Source organism: Suillus fuscotomentosus (genome assembly GCF_016647785.1).
Source record: "Suillus fuscotomentosus strain FC203 chromosome Unknown F5891scaffold_92, whole genome shotgun sequence".
NCBI lineage: Eukaryota > Fungi > Basidiomycota > Agaricomycetes > Boletales > Suillaceae > Suillus > Suillus fuscotomentosus.
The window spans coordinates 20,113-40,165 of record NW_024539604.1 but is presented as its reverse complement, the minus strand read 5'-3'; the positions used below and the strand labels follow the sequence as shown (position 1 = coordinate 40,165).

At 48.6% G+C, this 20,053-nt stretch overlaps 5 protein-coding genes across 5 annotated transcripts; 3 read left to right on the top strand and 2 right to left on the bottom strand.

Annotated features, from left to right (window-relative positions):
• Window positions 1-1,976: 1,976 nt before the first annotated feature.
• Window positions 1,977-7,116, top strand: F5891DRAFT_1196027 (uncharacterized protein; the record flags this gene model as incomplete). Its single annotated transcript, XM_041368239.1, has 3 exons — window positions 1,977-3,103; window positions 3,161-5,154; window positions 5,210-7,116. The coding sequence occupies 3 exons, from the start codon at window positions 1,977-1,979 to the stop codon at window positions 7,114-7,116; spliced, it is 5,028 nt and encodes a 1,675-aa protein (XP_041219272.1).
• A 386-nt stretch (window positions 7,117-7,502) lies between these two features.
• F5891DRAFT_962533 (uncharacterized protein) lies at window positions 7,503-10,445 on the bottom strand (the record flags this gene model as incomplete). The annotated part of the gene is made up of 10 exons (XM_041375912.1): window positions 7,503-7,733; window positions 7,788-7,923; window positions 7,976-8,215; window positions 8,270-8,589; window positions 8,639-8,747; window positions 8,800-9,119; window positions 9,171-9,527; window positions 9,581-9,738; window positions 9,794-9,899; window positions 9,957-10,445. Coding segments are annotated over 10 exons (2,466 nt in total), but the record flags the coding sequence as incomplete, so codon positions are not given.
• Window positions 10,446-11,722: 1,277 nt separating this feature from the next.
• F5891DRAFT_1196025 (uncharacterized protein) lies at window positions 11,723-12,361 on the top strand (the record flags this gene model as incomplete). Its single annotated transcript, XM_041368238.1, has 5 exons — window positions 11,723-11,758; window positions 11,807-11,860; window positions 11,915-11,944; window positions 12,018-12,267; window positions 12,339-12,361. The coding sequence occupies 5 exons, from the start codon at window positions 11,723-11,725 to the stop codon at window positions 12,359-12,361; spliced, it is 393 nt and encodes a 130-aa protein (XP_041219270.1).
• A 1,790-nt stretch (window positions 12,362-14,151) lies between these two features.
• Window positions 14,152-15,337, top strand: F5891DRAFT_1258312 (uncharacterized protein; the record flags this gene model as incomplete). The annotated part of the gene is made up of 3 exons (XM_041370073.1): window positions 14,152-14,272; window positions 14,337-14,412; window positions 14,575-15,337. The coding sequence occupies 3 exons, from the start codon at window positions 14,152-14,154 to the stop codon at window positions 15,335-15,337; spliced, it is 960 nt and encodes a 319-aa protein (XP_041219269.1).
• A 587-nt stretch (window positions 15,338-15,924) lies between these two features.
• F5891DRAFT_962549 (P-loop containing nucleoside triphosphate hydrolase protein) lies at window positions 15,925-19,480 on the bottom strand (the record flags this gene model as incomplete). The annotated part of the gene is made up of 10 exons (XM_041375917.1): window positions 15,925-16,119; window positions 16,220-16,360; window positions 16,413-16,627; window positions 16,863-17,175; window positions 17,346-17,597; window positions 17,657-17,892; window positions 17,956-18,465; window positions 18,531-18,720; window positions 18,868-18,996; window positions 19,064-19,480. 10 exons carry the CDS (start codon window positions 19,478-19,480, stop codon window positions 15,925-15,927), a joined length of 2,598 nt encoding a protein of 865 aa, XP_041219268.1.
• Window positions 19,481-20,053: the final 573 nt, after the last annotated feature.

The following is a 20,053-nucleotide window of genomic DNA, read 5'->3' as shown; positions in this document are numbered from 1 at the left end:
CTCTGGGAAGCTGGATGTTCGATGGGAGATAAAATGAGTGTATCTGGTGAGTGTCATATCAATCATGCGGCAAAGAACTGTTATCATCAAAGTTGACTTGCCGTATGACGCTCTCTCAGTTGTTGATGGGAAACCTTGGGGACAAGCCTGGTATTGGCCTGCCCAAAATTGAAAGAGACCAAATTTCCCACAACAGTGAGTTTGACAAAGGAGTCAGTTTGCGTTCATCCTGACAAGTACGATGGTTCCATAAAGTTACTCACCGCCATGTCTGATGTGGTGCTGTGTAGTGCGAAGCAAAGAAGAGCCTGAAGGCACTTACCCTAACTGGAACTTCCAAAGGCTCTCAATCACCTGGTGAGCTACCTCATGGTAACTGGCTGATACTGATCCATCGATTACAAAACTTATCCATTAATCAGATTTGTAAGTCGTCCCTAACGAGAGGCGCGCAAGAATTTTTCAATTCCAAGATCTCATTTGTGTAGAAAGGAATTAGCCTCGTGGCAATTGGCCAAATGGCAGAAGTCGGAAAAAAGTTGTGAGCATTTTTACTAAATCCTCAAGCGGATCTATTTGGCCATCAATCAAATGTCTCACGACACTCGTAGATATTACACATATAAATCGGCTCAATTTGAGGAACATTCAGCAGAAGTGAGGTGTAAGTATTGCAATACTCCCTGCAAGAGATCATGGACCACCACGCTCGTTAGGCAGCGACCTCGTGCACGTTGGACATAGCCCATGAAAGAAGTTGCAGTGCGTATACCTGCCGTCCAAGAAGCCTTCTCCGCGTTGATAAGGTGTATATAGCACTGCCAACGAATGCTTGCGCCCCTGGCGCACGTCCATGTGTCGATGGGGCCTCAGGCCTCATGGTTTGGTGCTACAAAAGGCCCGTATCAGTAGACTGGTGAGTTCTTGCTGCGATTATGATGATTGCGGTGCATTTGCATGGTCATATATTCCAAAGTGACGAAAACCTGTCGTATACATTACGATATATGACAATATCTTCTCACCGGTTCCCTGATCGGTATCAATGAAAGCGAGGACTCAACGCGAACCCTTGTGCCCCAGCTGCCGTCCAATAAGCACACATGCAGTCCAGGAAGCCATCCTCGCGTTGGTAAGGGTGTGTATACCTCCAAGTGCCCCTGGCAAGATCCTTGTGTTGATGAGGCCTCAGGGTTTGGTACCAATGAAAGCGAGCGCTCGGCGCAAACCCTTGTACCCCAGCTACCGTCCAACAAGCACACCTGCAGTCCTGGAAGCCATACTTGCGTCGATGAGGGTGTGTATACCGCCAATGAATGCTTGCAGTACCCTGGTGCGCATCCGTATGCCCATGAGGCCTCAGGGTTTCCATTAGAGCTAGGGTAAGACACCAACTAAGGTTTGTACTCAGCCCGCAAACCCTTGTGCTCCACTGGCATTCAGCAATATAAAGGCAGGTTCTTTTTATGTTTATGCCAACAGTTATTATCTCCCCTGCTTTTACAACCTCAACCATGGGCTTTCAGTGCTCTTTCTGCCCCATATCTTTTAGCGCCAAGAACGCTTATAACACACACACTAGGAAATGCACACCAACTATCACTTTTAAATTGTCTGGAGAGGAAATCACTATAAGCCGAAATGCTTGTGGAGTATTCTTATGCTACTGCTCTAATCCAAAGTGCCCCAGTCCGACTGGTTATGCTACTCTCGACAGCCTCAAAGCCCATCAGAAGAAAGTTCCAAATTGCCGCTGGGTTCCAGAGAAGGTAGGAAGGTTGTATTGCTATCTAACCCAAATTGATTTTCCTGTTCCGATAGTCCAGAGCCTCAAACGACTCAAGTGTTGCTATCATGGTTATACTTTCGATTCGAAATTTTTTCTTGCTAATTATCATGATGCAGTCTCAGGCGCCTGAACTTGAAAACGTTACTTCTCCCAATCAGAGGCCTGCTGTAAACGAGGCAAGTCAATCATGTTGATGCAGCATGAAGTCTTTGGTTGCTCACTGGGGCCTTCCCTTAAACGAATAGGACGTCATAATGTGCTCTCCTATATCGAAAGGACGGGATACTGCACCAAGGATAACAGCCGCGGTAAGGCACTATTGGCTATCCTCTGGCTAGTATTGTGGACGTTCATCATCATTTATAAGCTCGCCGAAAATGCTGGGATTGATGCCGTGTCTGCCATCCAGGCCGCAGCAAGGGGTACGGATACTCGAATGCGTTCACCTTCACCAATCAACTCTGCGATTTCGATGTCAATAACCGGGGCAGGGCAAATTTTACCTGATTCTATGCTTCCCAGGCACCACTCACCGGACGTATCTGTACTGCTGCACCAGGGTCCAAGTCTCATTCATGATTCGTACCTTGATACTCTTAACCTGGCAGTGAACACAGAGTTCAAATTTCTTTGCTGTGAGCTCTGCGAAACGGCCGTACTAGCCAAGCATGCGAAAAGTCATGTGAAGAAACATGGATTACATTTTGATTCAATCAAATTTCACGAGGCTATTTTGAAAGCTGGCGTCCTACCAGACTTACCTATCATATCATCCATCAGATTTCCGATACATGGACTATCCATCCAAGATGCCTTTTCATGCAACCACTGCAGCAAGATTCTGTTGTCAGTAAGGAAAATTGGGGAGCATGTCGCTGGTCAGCACAGAGACGTACCCTCTGCTAGTGCATGGAGACCTTGTAAAGCGCAGCGTTTCCAAAAAGGAGGTGGACAGCCCGGACATCAATTGTTGTGGGAGGTCTCCGGTGACTTTGACGCAGGCGCCACGACTACAGACCAAGTTGTTCTCGACGTCCTGAACAAGATAGGGAAAGAGTTGGCTGTTACGACCGTGCCTCAGGATGACCGCATGGTTAGCCCCTGGTTGCTCACCACTAGGTGGCATGAGCATACTTGTGCTCACCCGACTGGGTACCTCCGCGACATGGTGGCGATACCTAAGGACAATGATGGTGAAGACCTCTCGAAGCTTAAGGACGCAGTGGAAGTATACTTCCAGGATGCTCTGGATCTGTTACCTACCACAGATGAAATTACTCTGCAAAGGCTCAATTCGCCAGATCCTGTAAAGCTGTGAGCATCCCTAGCAGTGTCTTACAATGGACCGCTTCTCATTTGATTGATGTTTAGTGGAATATCCAACACGCCATTTCACAAGCATCAAGAAAAGGAGACCATGCGACGATACATCCTACCTATCGTAGCCTTGCTTGCAATGCTGATACGTAGTGATGAGTCTAGTGATTATCATATTCCAATGCCTCCCGATTTGCAACATCTGGTTATCGCCTTAGACAGCAGCGTGGCCGGAGATTCCCCATACCAGTTATCTGACATCTCTCTTATCATTCATCAAATCTTGATGCACATCTGGACCACAAAATGGAAGCGAACCACGGAAAATCTCATACCAGATCCCACGGAACGCTGTCTGGCACTTCTGACACTACAGAAAGATGGGTCATTTAAAGAACCGAAGGATGTCACCGGCATTATAGCAAAGGACGAGTACTGCATCCGACTAGCATTTCTTGCTGAAATCAGAAACAGAGTGGCCTTGGGAGAGGCAGAAGACGAATCAGCTGCTTTTGATAAGCTACAGCCCCATCTTACAGAACACAATCATTATACCTTCTCTCGTCTTCGCTCCCTGCAGCATCGTGCCTCATCTCTTGCATACAGCACTGCAGGTCTCCCTCGAATCTGGTGGACTGATGCAACCACTTGGCACACTATGCTTTACAAGGGCAACCACATTAACCTAGATGACGTACGCAAGATGTTGGCCGATACAGAGGCCAAACTAGTGGATGCATGGGAGAACTCTGTGTTGAAGGGCCTGCGTGTCAGGATTGATTATCATACCATCGCTGATGACTTGACCAACAAAGACGTTGGATACTCCTTCTTATCTGACCCACGAAACGCATGCTTTGCCAGAAGAGACCAACTGCTGGACGCATTCTTTCGCAATCAAGATATATTCGCCCACTTTGGAGTAGTACGCCAGGGTGAAGTAATATGGAATAAAGGAAATCTTAGGAAATGGCTACAAGATTATGCCGATTTCCACAGCCTTCTGCTACTTCGATGTGAGATGCTGAGTGGAGCGCCTGGGCGAGGAACGGAACTGACAGCCATGACGTATCGCAATACCAGTACCCGACCAACCCGCAATCTTGTCATTCTAGGCAAACACGTAGCCATGCTTTGCATCTATTCAAAGACCGGCGCTCTTACTGGGAAGGACAAGTTGATACCCCACAGCTTAGATGCTGTGACGAGCGACATTCTCATTCAGGATCTTGCCCTGGCCAGACCTTTTGCGGAGTTTGCTGCTTCTATCTGCTTTCTTAACAAGACCCAGGTCAGAGAGCTATACCGCCAGCAAATGTTTATAAAATTTGATAGACTATTCAACTCCAACGACCTATCCGCCACCATGACACGTCACAGCCTTGCGCCCCTCAACTATGGCTTAACAATCAACTCCTGGAGGCACATTCAAACTGCCTGGAAGCGGAAATTTAGGTGTTCAACCGAAGATCTTCTAGAAGAAGACACCGAGGACACCATAGATGCTCTGCAGGCTGGTCATTCACGGGCCACAGAGAATCGCATATATGGACTCAGCGTAGAGACTCTAGCAGGCCCAGCTGAAGATGTGCTGCCATTGTTTTTGAACGCAAGTACCATGTGGCAGATCAAATGCAAGAGCGTTCCAGGTGGAGATCTGCGTCCATATGCTCAAGCTCGATCCAATGATCACAGTCCCCCCATGCTGATGCCAGACGCCCGACAGGGTCGAGGAGCACCATCAAACAACTCCACACCGGCAAATGCGGACGATGTTGCACACAGAGTAATTGAGCTGCTAACACCAGTTCTTACTAGTACGATACAGGCAGCTATCTCCAACGCAGTGGCTAGTGTTCCTAAAGCCACACCGTTTCCAATCCCCAAAAGTAAAGACAGCTTCCCAGCTTATCAGCATCAGTTCCAGGACGAGTCGGAAGAGGAATATCCCTCAGAGGCTGAAGTTTGCGTCGACGAAATCCCAAATGTGGAGACGAATAGCAGGGAACCAGAGTCATTGGCTATTCCATCAAACATCCAGCCGCCGCGTAAGCTCTAACACTCATATCGATATTATCTGGCCTAATCTATGCAACGACATAGCATTCTGTACGCCTGACATTGGCGTAGATCGTGCTCTGACTGCCATGAAAACAATGTTGCATGATCAAGTGGTTGCTTGGGCTTCGGAGCAACAACGCCAAGCAATGGCTGCAGTACTGGCCCAACAAACCGATGTGGTGGCTGTTCTTCGTACCGGTGGAGGCAAATCTATGCTGGCCATTATTCCCAGTATATTGGAGAAAGACAGAGGCGCTACAGTTTTGATACTGCCTTTAAACTCTCTAATGATGGATTTTGAGCGATGGCTCAAGAGCATGGGGGTGCCATTTCAGATCTACGGCGCCAACCAAGGCAGTCTCAACCCTAGGGAAAACCTCATTCTGGTCACAGCCGACCAGGCTCGTACGAAAGGCTGGAGAGAATCCATATCCGTTCTCAACCAGCGCAAGCCCATAGTCCGGTTTGTATTTGATGAATCTCACCTTCCTCTCATCGCCAATGACTATCGGGAGGCCCTACAGCACATCTACGAGCTTCGCAGCCTAGCCGTACAGATGGTCCTTCTCACAGCCACTCTGCCGCCCTCTTCTGTTCCCGATATCAAGTCATCTTTTGGCTTGGGAAAGGATGCCTTGGTGGTCAGACAGTGTACCAATCGTGAGGAACTGACCTACTTCCTTGAAAAGGTACCGCCCACAGATCTCATATCCAGAGCTGTTGCGATCTTGGAACTGGAGAGGGCTACTTGGGAGAACCGTGATAGAGCTCTGGTATTTGTCCCTACCCTTGCCCTTGGAGAGAGAGTGGCGGAAGAAGTGGACTGTTCCTTTTATAACGGGAATAGGCGCAGCATGACGGACGAGGATCGGAACTCTGTTTACCATTCTTGGGTGAGAGGGGACAGCAAAATCATGGTCGCCACCAGCGCCTTTAGCACAGGCAATGACTACCCCAATGTCCGCCTCGTTATTCATCTTGACCGGCCTTGGGAGATGTTGGAATTCATCCAAGGACAGGGAAGGGCTGGTAGAGACGGCTTACCGGCTAAATGCTATGCCCTTGTTCCTCCCACAGCAAGCCGTCCCACTGCCCCAGCCCCAGACCACAAAGGCAAGACTGCAATGTATGAGCACCTTTACTTGTATGGTCTGAAGCGGTGCTTGCGATATGGGATTACTTTACACAATGACGGTATTGGAATCAGCTGCTGCTCCCTGAGTTCCAACCAACTCTGCTGCGTGTGCGCTCGCGATCCTAATCACAATCCCACGGACATACGAATCGCCCCTGCGCCTAGGCTTAGATGTGGATTTAGTGCGCCTTCTCTCCCTCCCTCCATCACACCAATACCTGCAGCCTCATCCAGCTTCCCACCCGCAGAAAATCCAGGTTTTGTCGAAGCCATGAAGCGTTCCAATAATCTTAGGTCTGAACGAGAGCAGGAGGTGACAGATCGCGTTCATAGTATCCGCAGGGCCCTGGAGTTTCTCAAGCACACTTGCAGTTTCTGTAAAATCTGGGGCGATCAGATAGGGGGTGACCATGAGCTTAGCCGGTGCCCGCGCCTTTCAATGTCTCAGCCCATTGTATCCTGGGGCCAGTACATAGAATGGCGGAGGGAGCTTGTCTACAGCGCCAACCACAAGAAGATATGCTACGCCTGCCACATCCCGCAAATCAATGATGATATGCACCGGCAATTTACCAAAGCAGGAAAGGGACTCACGTGCGAGTTCGCCGACATCGTGGCCCCCACAGCGTTAGGAATTTTCCTCCATCACCCCACGCAACAAGAAGCGGCAGTGCATTTTCGCCAGACGTTGCTGTGGTCCAGTCTAGCAAAATTTACGAACTGGCTGGTAGCCGAACCGCGGCCGGGATCTTACAGCAATCTTTTCGATCTTGTTTTGTGGTTCATAGGCACTAGAGAGGCACAGACATCGTAGTTTTTATCAGGATACATCCTTCATGTTTATCTACCTTGCATACACATTCACGTTTCACACGTTTCATCCGTTTCATCCATGTTTTTGTCCAGACGCATCAGGCGAGGCGATGGCGAGTGAAGTTGTTTCCATTTCTTGCATCCGCTCCAGACAGTCCAGCACGACTCCCAAAAAACGCAATTCGACCAAACCTTTTGGTGCCATAACCCTCTAGTGACCGCTCTTTTATACTTCTCGGGACTCGGCGCCTAAGCATACCATCCGTTCTCTAAGCCATCCCGTACTCCGTCGGATGACGCGTTCTCCATACTTTCCGATAGCGTCTACTTCTATTGCTGATTATTGACGAATTTATTATACAAGCTCAGCAAGAGAGCCAAGAGGGATCAAAGCAGAGTACATTCCAAAAGTCCATACCATCGTTGACCTTTCGCGCTCCAACTCCGGACGGTACAGCGCAGAGTTGGGGTAACCACAGGCAGGTCCTCATCCGTTGCATAACCATCATGCACTTCTATCAGGTTTCCGATAATGGGTTGTAGGCGAGTCCTAAATCTAAGAAAAGCCTCTTTATCCGCTTCCAAGTCGACGGGAGGCAGCCCAAATAGAAGTTTACACTATGCAGCTGCTCAGAGCCTGGCAAGATGCACAAGATATTATAGGTAACGCACCTCTGGTATGCAGGCAGAAACCGTTATAGTGCTTCCTTCATCATCTTCCAGTTGGAACATCAGTTTATAGAACCATTTACAGCCTGTGCCAAGGACGTCGTTGCAGCCAACACAATGTGTCTGAGGCCGGCGTAACCTAAACGGAAGTACATTAACGTCGCACACGGAACCTATGGGCATCGACTGACACTGTGTGACATTTAGGGCAACCCAGGAACGTGGCTTGATCCAAATACAAGGGCCAAAAATCAAGCACCCTCGCGATGAATGTGAATGTATCAGGGCATGCCGTGCTGGTGATGACTTGCAGCAAAGTCAGAGTCTCTGATGCCTCCGGAGTAGGAAGGTGTGATGTTGGAGGGGAGTTAGCCGGTGATTTGACGAACGGCGCGATCTGTTTCATTTCAAGCTTCCATGTTTCCTTGCGCCTGCCAAGAAGTATCAGCGACTAGCAACATGACAATGGTCCCGCCAGCACATACTGTAGAAGAGCTTTTACTTCGTCCTTCTCGTAGTCATCAGCAGCTATGATCGCTTGTTCATCACCTTTCAGACACCCAAAAGTACCGTTTACGCCAGGCCTCCGGATCAACCGTAGATTTTTTATTCTATACATCACGCCTGGCTGAAGATCACGAGCTCTCCCTTTCTGTCCACCCTCCAGGGCAATTTTAAGGATCCGGCGGTCAAGGCCAAGGGCCCAGGAAGCAGGCTCTGCTAGCTCGATGAGGTCAGGATTGAACGTGTAATCTGTGACATAGACTAATGGCTCTTCTGCAGAAGCAAGATCGGCATGAAGGACCTGTAAAGTATGTCATGAAGTGGATCAGAGAGGTCTCTATCAAACTCACCTCGACTGTGCAGTTGAATAGTCCTACTTCTTCGTCAAAATCTTCAATCAACCAGTTATCAAACCATACAGAAGGGCAGCCTTCCCCCTGCTGAAACTTCTTTTTGCGTCTGAAGAGCATGCGATAAGTGGAGTTTTGTAAAACCTACAACATAAACTTACTCTAGCAATGCGCAGAAATGCAGTTGTTCGCCATCTTGGACCTGATCAAGCTGTTTTGACTTATGGGTTTCCACCAATTTACCATAGATATGGAGGCAGGAGTCTACCATCGCACGTGCATTTGGGAGGTACCAGCATTGGCCGGGCTGCATCGTCTTCGCAAGGCGCCTCGCGTCGTCCCACATTTCAATTCTGAAGACATATGCGGCCAGCTCTGGCGAACACCAATTTGCTCGAGGAATGTTGGTGTGAGCATTTATGGTGTAGTCAGTGACGTATACGGTGCAGGATCCACTGCTGTTGTCATAGCTGTGCAAAACCTGGGCTTGTAAATCAGCTTCCCATTGACGATGGATTGTCTGTAGACTCACTTCGACGGTGCAATCAAAATAACCTTGAGGGAAGGCATCCGGTGCGACTTCAGAGATCAGATGATGCTCTCGCGAAGGCTGTGAGACACACTGCGCGGCTGTGATACCTTGCGATTTCTCTTGTATGGCCTGCCACCAGTCGGCCAGCTGAGCACAGTACTTCACTTCTTCACCTTGCATATTTGGCTCGTAGTAAGGCGAGTATGAACGACCAAGCCCTCGGTATGATGTTTCAGAACGCAAAGCATCCTCTTCGTCGGGTTTGCGGAAGCGCCGCATTTTGGTATCGTAGGTGACCCATCGAAGCTTATCCCAGTACCCTGTGCCATTGAGAGCCCCGCTGTTGAACGTGGTAGCCTTAAAAAATGTCGTGAGCAAGTGGAAAGGCGGTATGAGGGATCGCTTTATACCTTTAACCTCCAAAAAATAACGATGTCTCCAACTTCAGCCTGAGGGAGCCATGCAACGTGCTTTTTCTGGAAGCAATTGACTGTAAATTTATAAGCCAAACAATCTGCACCATATTCCATGCAGGATGGGTCGACAATGGAGAAAACACGGGTCCATTCTGTTACAAGGGTAAACAACGAGCCAACGATGACCGCCAACAGAGAAAATCCCACCCTGTGTGCGCGTTGATGTTGGAAGCTTGGCTGAAGTGACAACGCCAATGACGTTGAAGAATCCTAGTCCCACCTGAACGTTCCTAATTGGTATAAACTGGACCCCCTAGAAGCGGGTTTCGACTGAACTTGTGATGGTCTACTCCGAAGGCAGGAAACTCACCCTGCGCATAGCCAATCCAGCATTCATGGCCAGAGGTCCATGATTGGGTGCAGAGTCGTGCGCAGGAGTCAGTAAGGACACAGCTTCCCCTATTTGGGCGAGCCCGTTAGACGACGAAGCAGCCTGTTCAGAACTTGAGCTTGCGCCCTCCCTGGATGACACTTGTGGTGATTGTACAACGGGTGAGGGCAGAGATGCCGAAGCAACTACTACCTCTAAGGGGGGCGATACCGTCTCATGCCCGGTCGATTCCGGACAGGCCTCGGGAGCGGCTTGGATTGGTAGTTGTTTCTCCGCTGCCTGCCTTTGCCTCCTGCGCTTCTGTGCTTTTGTGAGCTCCCTTTCCGGTGACTGCGTGCTAGATTGAGAGATATCAGCCACTGAGGGGTTGCGATGCGGAAGGGGTATGAGGACGGGAGCTAGTTCTTCTTGCACCATCTGACAACCAACATTTTCAGGCTGCGGGCATTTAGATGGGGGGTTGGCGTCCCTTGCGTTATCTGTGGGTTCTTGCCGGACACGGGGAATGTCGGCGGTAGCGCCTAAGCGGCCTCCTGAAAATTAGGAAGGTCGCGTAAATACAGATTACTTCCGTGAACATGTCACTACGGCACAAAACAAATCACCTTCCCAAGTATTGAATACCTTGCCTGCTTCGGGTCCTGATATGAGCTTAGCTGCGATCCCATCATTGAATGTGAGCGCTATGGGCAGATAACCAGGGGCACAGGATGGTGCTCTTGTCCTGCTTTGCGCGCCTTTGAGAGAAAGGCAGATTCTGTCACCCACAATAAATGGGAAAGAATGCAATACATCGACTTTGGCGGAGATGTGAACAGGAAAACGGTAGAGGTTGCTGCCTTCCTGAACCTCAAGGATAACCTGGCGCTTCTCACCCATACAAGGAAAAACCATGTGTACTCTGGCTTCGAGATTGTCATATTCATGAATCTGGGGGTTGAGAATCTTGAGATCGTCCGCAGTCTTTCGACGCGTTTCATCGAATATGTTCTCTTCGCCTGACTCCGGGCGAGGTCCTCTGTTCGGAGTACATTCTTCTTCCAGCGATGTCCTTTTCATGACTGCGTTGGAGTGCGTGCAGGCTGGGCACCAAGGAAGGCTTGAGCCTCAGGTCTAGAAATTGTAAACTGCTTTTATGAGCAAAGATGATTGTGTAATGGGGCTAACCGTGCTGCTGCCGTGCTACATAATATGTACCTTGTACGCTCATCATTTTATGAAATAATTTGAAGTGCGGCACACACCTTGAATTCTGTGTCAGATATTTTGATCCATCTGCGTGATGCCAAAGACCTTTATAGATGAACTTTAAGGTCAGTGTGATATTTTCGAGTGTATGTGACAAGGATGTTTGCATCGGTGGCCTCAAACGCTCAGGGAAGTTTTTTGGACGGTATGTAAATACATGGGAGGTTACCGGTACCTACGATTCGGGATGACATAATATGTAATGTGCTTCAAGGTCACGTGCTGATCAGCCTCGAAATTCAACAAAGCTACCGCCAACCGCACCGAAACGACCGATTTTTCACAAGCGGCTTGAATTCTTGAACTTGACATTTGCCGTAACGGCGCCAAATTATACATGACTAGTCTTGGCTCCAGTTGTTCCCTGTGCACAGGCATGATCAATTCTTAAGAGTGCGTCAATCCTCGTTCGAGCTCGAGCCATGTTGATCCAAGCCGTTTCCCACTGCCGTTTGTAGTCTGTGAGCGTGTCGATCCTCCGAGTTCGAGCTCGAGCCATGCTGGTCCAAGTCGCTGCTCGCCGTTCGCAGTCTGTGAGTGTGTCAATTCTTCGGGCTCGAGCCATGCTGATTCATAAATAGGACGTGCTTCGCGACGATCACTGTGTAGAGATACAGTCCATGTTACTCTCTGTAGTATGCACAATTGGTCACAGATTGTACACATTTCTCATGTTGCGAATCTGCCAGGCCTCTGACTTATCACCCTTCGAGAACGCCGTGCGTGCAGTTCATTTCTGGTTAATTCTGAGGCTACTGATTGCGATGAACCTGCTTATTATTGACCATTTAGCTGTTGTCATTATCTTCGAACACCTTTTACATCTTCGATAAGTGGGGGTCTGATCCCTTTTCTTATGTCGCTCTGGAGCAGTACATGCCATCTCTGTGTGCAGCTGCTGTCAGGAAAGGTGTGTCTGATACTGTCCACGCTTATGCAAAAACTGTGGCTACTGCTGCGAAGGAGAAATATTTTTCGTGCTCTCGGGCGGAGGCGGAGTTAATCAAGGCCGTTCTTGGAATCCTTTCAAATCATTACCTGGGTATGTTTCAGCGCCATGTCGTGGCAGCAATCCTGCTGATCTGCTTGCCTTCGCAAAGACATCAATGTTAGATGGTGTTCCGAAGTGGAGCTGACGTGTCTTAGCAATGAGTGTGGGTTTCTTGAGTGGTACATTAAGGTAGTTTTAGGAGGTGGAACTGTACGAAATGGTTGTATAATCACAATATGGCGCTTTACCCGGTATAGTGTACACTACGCGTGTTTGAAGCATGTGGGTCACCCTCAGCCTAGATGGTGGTGAGATCTACTGGGCTTGATGTACTTCCGAATCCGAATCCAATCCAAGTGCATTGGGGTCGGGCATGCTCTACGTACCGTTGCTCCACAGCCTATCTCGACTTGCGCTGATATTTTCACATGAAAGCAGTACAGTTTTGTCATCTCAGATGTACATCGATATCATATATAAATGCATGAAAATTCAAACATCCCTGTCAATATCAGTGACACCGATTGACGGCTAAGACCAGTGGGCTGTTGGCGGACGATATCCTTCGAATCAAACAGCAGACGCATCTTGAAAGTTTTTATTGCTTTGAAAGACAGTGCAGATCATGATGGCTCTCGATTATGAAATCAGGTGGACAACCTAATTTATCATACGTGCGCTCAGTGCATCCCCGGGGCCTCGGTTGAAATTGCATCATTTTTGTTGTCACTAAACAACAAGTTCATCAACTACATGCATCATACTCTGGTATCTAATTGCATCTTCTTGTCGAGAAACTGAGATGACGCTGTCGTGGGACAAAGAATAAATCGACTTCTAAGATGTCTGCATTAGGTCCAAGGAGAGATTTCGAGTTGCAGCTTTGATGTCACTTACTATGCTATGGGTTTCAGTGCAACCCGCAGCCTTTCCGTGCTTGTCTTATTAATGTAAGAGTGTGTGTCTAAGAAGGACTATAAGAAAACACTCGCCTTTCTGATCAGTCTAATGAACTGAATCCCGCCGTGAGAGCTTGCTTGCATCCGCAGCGAACTGTAATCCAATACATTCGGAGATGGAGATGGAGATGGAGATGTATGTATGATGCGTTCGGAAAGTTCCTATTCGCAAAATCCCTGAATGGTCGAGTACCATCTCGAACCTGACCCTGGAACCATTACGCAGAGATCACTGATTTAAAGCTTAGACCAATAACGCACAAAGGAAATGAATATCATACTCCCTATGTGAACCCATGAGTATTTGCCGAAGGCAGGGTTCAATCACACACCATAGTTAACGTCAATTGTATGTTCTTTTCTGTTCTGAATTTTAACATCTGGTAGCGCCCAAAGACGCCATTATCAATTTCTTCGTTTGTGGCGGGCATTGGGATCTGTAGGAGGGGAAAGAGAATTTGAGAATTTGCAGAGAAGCAGAGTTATTATCATACCTTCTTTAATGTAAATTTGAGGTTATAGATGACTGAATGAAAGACGAGATCGGAGCTCGAGACATTCACATGCGATATATACATGTGCCCAGGGTGACCGTGAGAAGACAAGTTTAGGGCTCTCAAGTCCCAACTGGCCCGGCAGTATGCCATGGCTGCTCCAGTCATTCCCAGTAGCTTCCAGATTTACAAGTACGTCTGACAGTTCCAATCTTGTACACTGAAACACATGCATGAATTGCTACAGCTCATACGTCGAAGATCCTAAATGGCAAATTAAATTCACCATAATTTGGTGCTCTGGCTTGGCACTGGCTGTGGCCGTCTCAGTTCCGAGTTTACGCGGCGGTCCTGCTTTCCATGCACGCGTGCATTGATCAGTAATTTGAAACTTACATATACTACTTATACGGTCTTGACTCGTGATGTATCTTGTCGGCAGGTAGGCAACTCATCCTCTGGGAGTCAGCTCACGATTCACGATGGCTTCAGAAGAAAGTCCTTTGCTGGCGCTCGCAGCCCATGAAGCTATTTATAACAGATTCGCGCCACATCAAAAGATGTCGATTCTGTTCCATGTGTCCTTTGCGGGTTTGTTGGCTAGTGAGTACTGCGAGTTTAAGCGTACTGTTGACCCAGAGGCGTGATACTGACGAACATTGGTCAGTGTTTGTCCAAGTGACGTTCGTGCCTTCGATCCCTCGGATAGCTAAAGATCTCGACTTAACGGATGCTGTCGTCAGGTGTGTGTTGTATGCTCATCCGATGTGTAGTGATCGATTTCCCAGTTTGGCTTTTAGCATAGTAGCGGCGACACTTTGTCAACATATGATCGATGACTAGTATACTATATTTGCATCCAGCTATGGTTTTGTTGAAAATAATTTATCTTTCCTCATTTCTAGGCTCGAAGATTCTTATGCGTGGAGTGACTCCTTCCGTCCAGCGCGAGCCCTGGTTCTTGGACTACACGACAGTCATCGCCTGCCTGACTTCCCATACACTCGGGCATCTAGCTCTTTCTCTGCTGCCGTACAACTGTATCCCCGATCATCACAACTTAATACCGCAGAGGTGCGGCATCGGCGTTTTCGTGATATCTCACTTTGGTGTCATTTTGGTTGTGATGCCTTTCAGAGCGTTCACCATGTGTTTGCTCTCTACCCGGCCTTCTTGGCTATCCGTCATGCGTATAGCGAGCAGCTGTGTGACGAGTCCTCCTCGCTCCTTGAGGGTAAGACTACCGATCGTGTTCGGGAGGTCTTGGAACTGGCGGCTCGGCACTTATTTTCTGACGACGCGGGGCTTTGGCCACAATATCGAATGCGTTCTTACGCGAGTGTGGTACCCCCACTTGCACGTATTGTGCGCGACATGAGTGAGACAGAAGTGGGTGTATTACCCCTACAGTCACATGGTATGGGCAACTTTGCATCTAGCAATGCGGGTGTCTTATCCCCGCAGCTGGACAGTGCGATGATAGAACCTGGGCTATTGTCACGATTAGCACAGGCATGGCACGCGCATAGTACCCGGTTTGCAGGACATTTGGGGGACTACAAACGACGTATGAGGTCTCTCAATGCCGCTCCTTCTCACAAAGTGACATACAAGTCCTTGGACACTTATGCTTATCTGTTGCCGGCGAGTTTGCTGTCTTTACTTTGATTCGGGACGGTTTGGTTTCACTCGTAGTTGAGCCATCGAGGAACTTGAGCTTATGTGAACGTAGATGGCCAAATTCAAAATTCAAAATTCAAAATATCTCTGACCGTCATCTTCAAGTATTACTTGAGTCAAGCCACCAAAGCTTCAAGTCCACATGTGCCGTTTGGATCTTGACAGTTTTCGGGGACTGCAGGCTCTACTACCAACCCTTTTTGGGGCAAAAATACCGGGTGGTGATCCTGTCGAGGCCAAGGAACTGGCATCTGACACTTATTCTGCGCCTCCTTTGTCCTCATCCTTCTCGTAGCATTTGCCACGACGCTTTCGGCCAGGCCTAGGAGGTGAGAATGGCATCTTGGCTGTGACGTGTGTCTTCTTCTTGGGTATGACGCGCGTCTTCTTCTTGGAGCGCCGGCGGTTGGGGAGATCATCAAAATCCACATCTTCATTATTGCTGGCGTTATCGTCATCATCGCTATGGGCGCTGCCTGAGACTGAAATTAAGTCGCCGAAGGCAGTCTCATCGTTCTCGAATAGGCTTTCTTTGTAAAATCATTAGATATGTATATGCGGTCTTGAAGTATAATTTACAGCTTACTTATTTCCTTGTCAGCCCCGATAAAAGCTTCGTGCATAGCCCCTTTCGAAAATGATATATTGTTAAGAAAAACGTCCGCAGTTCGAAGGGCGATAGCTCGGTATATGTGGACCAATTTGGTCTGTGGATGACGGTAGATACGGCCGCGCAATTGGCGATCATCTTGTTCAGACCATAATGTGTCCTACAGTGCAATGGGTTAGTATTTTGTGTCAACTTCAGTGATTAGTAAGGCCACGCACCATAACAATCATGATATTGGCGCATGCCAAATTGAGACCTACTGCCCCCACTCCAGACAAAATCAAGACGCGAGGACCACTCTCACGAGTCGAAACCCTGAAACTCTCTAATACCGCCTTGCGCCTGTGCATAGGCGTCTTGCCGTTGAGTTCCACTGCCAGAATGCCATGGAGATCCAGAATCTTTACCGTGCGGTCAATGCGCAAAAATTCAGACAATAGGATGAGAGCTCACATCCAAAATGGCTTGGTTAGAGCTAGGGAAAGCTGAATATACCACAATCCGGTCTGGGTCCTTTTTATCAGACACTGAAGCAGGAGTTTGAAACCCTGGGTTAGGCACAAGGACACGCCCTTTCTCATCCATTTCCAGGGGTGGCCGATCGTCTTCCATCAGGTGATAGCTGACCAATTGTCCAAGTACATCAAGCTTCACGCTTTTGTGCGGTCCTTTGTCCCATGCCTCGAGCGAGGCTGGCTTGACCCATGGGTGGACCTCAGAAGGATTCATGTGAGGATGTAGCACTGCCCGCCGAAATTCAATGTAAAAATTCTATTGATAAAAAATGTCAGCGCGGATTCTCTGGGAGGGTATGAGTTCGACTGCGAGGGGTCGCCTGGCTATGATCTGGGGTATGCGCGCCCAAGACAGCGCTTGAGAAGGCTGAAACTGTGCACAATGGACTTACTCGACTAGCTGCTCCCACTCCTACAACCGGCGAGTCCTGCAAATACCCCTTGGCGATTTCTCGCAAGTTACTCATCTCCCAAGGCAGAAGATGCATTCGCAGTGTATGATCATGGCAGGGAGGGAGCCCAAGGATTTTTGTCCCAGTGTTATCTACCGAGTCGAGATTTCGTAGGATAATTGCAGGTGCGAACCATCCACGCATTTGGCCCATCCATTTTTTCATCACAGGGCCATATTCATCCTGGGCGCGATCAGGATTCTCTGCGCCAACCAATAATCCACGAAGAACCGACCCTTCTACGCCAGCCTCCTTCTGCGCCTTGCGATCTTTCCGTAGTGCTGATGATAATTCCTTGTTCATTTCCCGATAGGTCTCGCTGTCCTGGAAGCTGGTCAACCCCAGGACCTGACCCATGAGCCAGAGGTCCTATAGTGAAGTCAGCAGTACGACTTGCTTTGTTTAAACTCATGGCTTACCGCAGGCTTTGTAGTCACTGGAGTAGCAGTCATAGCCACAACGATCAAGCACCTCTGCGACAAGCCACGACAAGCCAGGTGCACTTTGTTGTATTTTCGAACGACATGTGCTTCGTCCACAATCATCATACCGTAATCACGACCGTAAATGGTTTTATCGTGGACTTGATCATAACGGGCACTTTTGCGTGGGCGCCCAGGATCCTCACGAGGTCCATCGCCAAAAATTGTGGCAGCATCATCCTGAATAGCCTGTGCAGGGTTCAGCCTGATACGCGAGTCTGGCTACCAGGTCATACGGAACGACTTACCAGAGTTGTCGCCAATACCACTCGTCTACAAAGCGGTTGCTGGCATTTGGCCCACACCTTGCTCCACCAATCCTTCCGGCTGTCGTACTTCCCAACATAAGGCAGAACGTCAAAGGTTGCTCGCCGCAAGTACCTTTCAATTTCTCCAATCCACTGGTGGTGTAAGTTTGGGGGGCAGATGATGACGGTAGGCAGGTCAGGCAAATTTCCACCGGTCTTGGTGCATTTCCGCGAAGCTGGATGGCGTTCAAATCAGCAATGCTTAAGGCGCTAGATTCATGTCCAAGACCATGACCTACCAAATTTCCCAGGAAATCTGTTGTGCTTCTTATAGTACTCTTGATAGTGGGCTAAACTCGCAACGACAGCAACTGCTTGCATTGTTTTCCCGATACCAACGCCATCCATGAGCATAACGGGCTCACCCATTAGTGCTCGATCTACCATTCTCAAAATCCCCACAAGTTGGTGCCAGCGGGGAGCCAATGTAACCCCATTGACGGTATCATCCAACCATGCCTGGCCTTCTTCAGTCCACGGCGAGATCATACCGTCAGGGTCAGTGCAGGTCTGGAAAAATGGAAGTTGTTGTACGCCAAGTTGTTGCCAAAGGTCATCCACAGAGCACCCAGCGTACTCCTCCACGCCGCTCCTCCAGTCTGTCAGAGTAATAGTTTCCTCGAAGTCAATATGCACCTCATCACCTGGCGTCGCCGTATCCAACGTGGCATGGATCAAAGCCTCGAGCTCTTTGACCTCAGCCTCTGTGGCAAGCTTCTCCAGAGCCTCTCGGAGGACTTTTGGAAGTCCTGTAATATGAATATGTAAGGCGAGTGTTATGAGATATCCCAAGCCCAATATCATCAGCGCTCACTCTGAATGGCTCCAGCTGTGGAATCGCGTTTAGCAGTGGCGAGCATGGCTACTAGACACTGGCGTCGCTCCTCCATTTTTTGAAGAGATTCAGGGTCCTTGAACAGGCTAAGAAGTTTGACATAAGATTCTACCCGTCGCATGTACCCCCTTAGGTGCGCCATAGTGGGACGCGCATCTGGACCTGCGATCTCTGTGCACAAAGTTGAAGTCGGAAAACCGGTCTAGCTATATCACTCACTGTTCCATTGCTCTTCCACATCTCGAGCTTTATTGGCAAGATCCGACCTTTGCCGTTTCACCGTCTTGCGGTACCGATTCCATGTGATCACTATCACGTGAGTAATGAACGTAGCAATGGGAGTGCATAGAAAGTCCCCAGAAGTGAAAGCATCATCACCAAATAGAGTAAAAGAAAGCTTCTTAGAGACCGCCATCTCAACTTGGGCTTCTCGTAGCAATGGGAACTGAATATTGAATACCAATAACAGCATCATATCAGTGAGTCGGTTACTCAGCTTAACTGCCTCTCACCTCTTGCTGGTTTGTAATTCCATGCCGCACTAGCACTTCATGGGGGCTACAGTTCTCCTGAGCAAAAACGTCATCAATGATGGCGTTCAATTTCCACGTCTTGGCCCAATGCTCTTTAACCCACTTATTCCATAGGGTGCGGCCGTCTGCATCGTCATCATTGCGCTGAGCAAAGTATTGCACCAGGGAATCTTTCCTTGCTTGGCAGTTAGTCATGAACTTCTGAACGGCCCTAGCCTGAGCCACGGTCCATTCATCTACAAATGTGGAATGCGCCTGCAAGTCAGTTTCATGGTCGTGCATCCATGGTTCGCCGTTGATGCCCGTTAGAGTCTGCCATGTTGCATTCAACCAGAGCAGGTCAGGTTTTGCTACCCACAGGGCAATGAGTGCCAGTTGTAATGAAGTAGAAGGCATCAGTTTGGAGGGATGTAATGACGAGAGTCAGTCGACGCCTATTACTATGATTCGGCTATGCCACATTTAAGTAATTTGATGGTTCAAGTAATACTGAACACCATTGGTCACATGATATTCCCACAGTCAGATCTCAGATCTCGGACTATTCATCGATCATCAACGATGTGTTTTCAGTGTCATAAAATTCAATATTATGTAGTAAAAGCTGCTCAGATGACTTCAGATCAATATCAGTGCTAAAGGCGGACTTGATACCTTGAAAGAGCTTAACTTATCTTTCTATTGGATTGCCTGGTAGTGATCTGTCGTCGCAGAAAAGAGCTGCGGACCAGCAGCTTGGAACTCCTCAATTTGCCCGAAGTCTTACAGAAGTTTATTCGTAACTTCTGCGCTCGACGCAATTTCAATGCCACTACGAACGGACCTAGATCTCTTCATCTCTTCATCCAGACAGCGCAAACCCATGACTTCTTACTACTAGTCACGGCTCAGCAAATGAGATGGAGTGGAAGCCTGTTCGGTTTGACGTCTCTTACCCTCCGGATCAAACAATGTGGACGTGGATCCCGA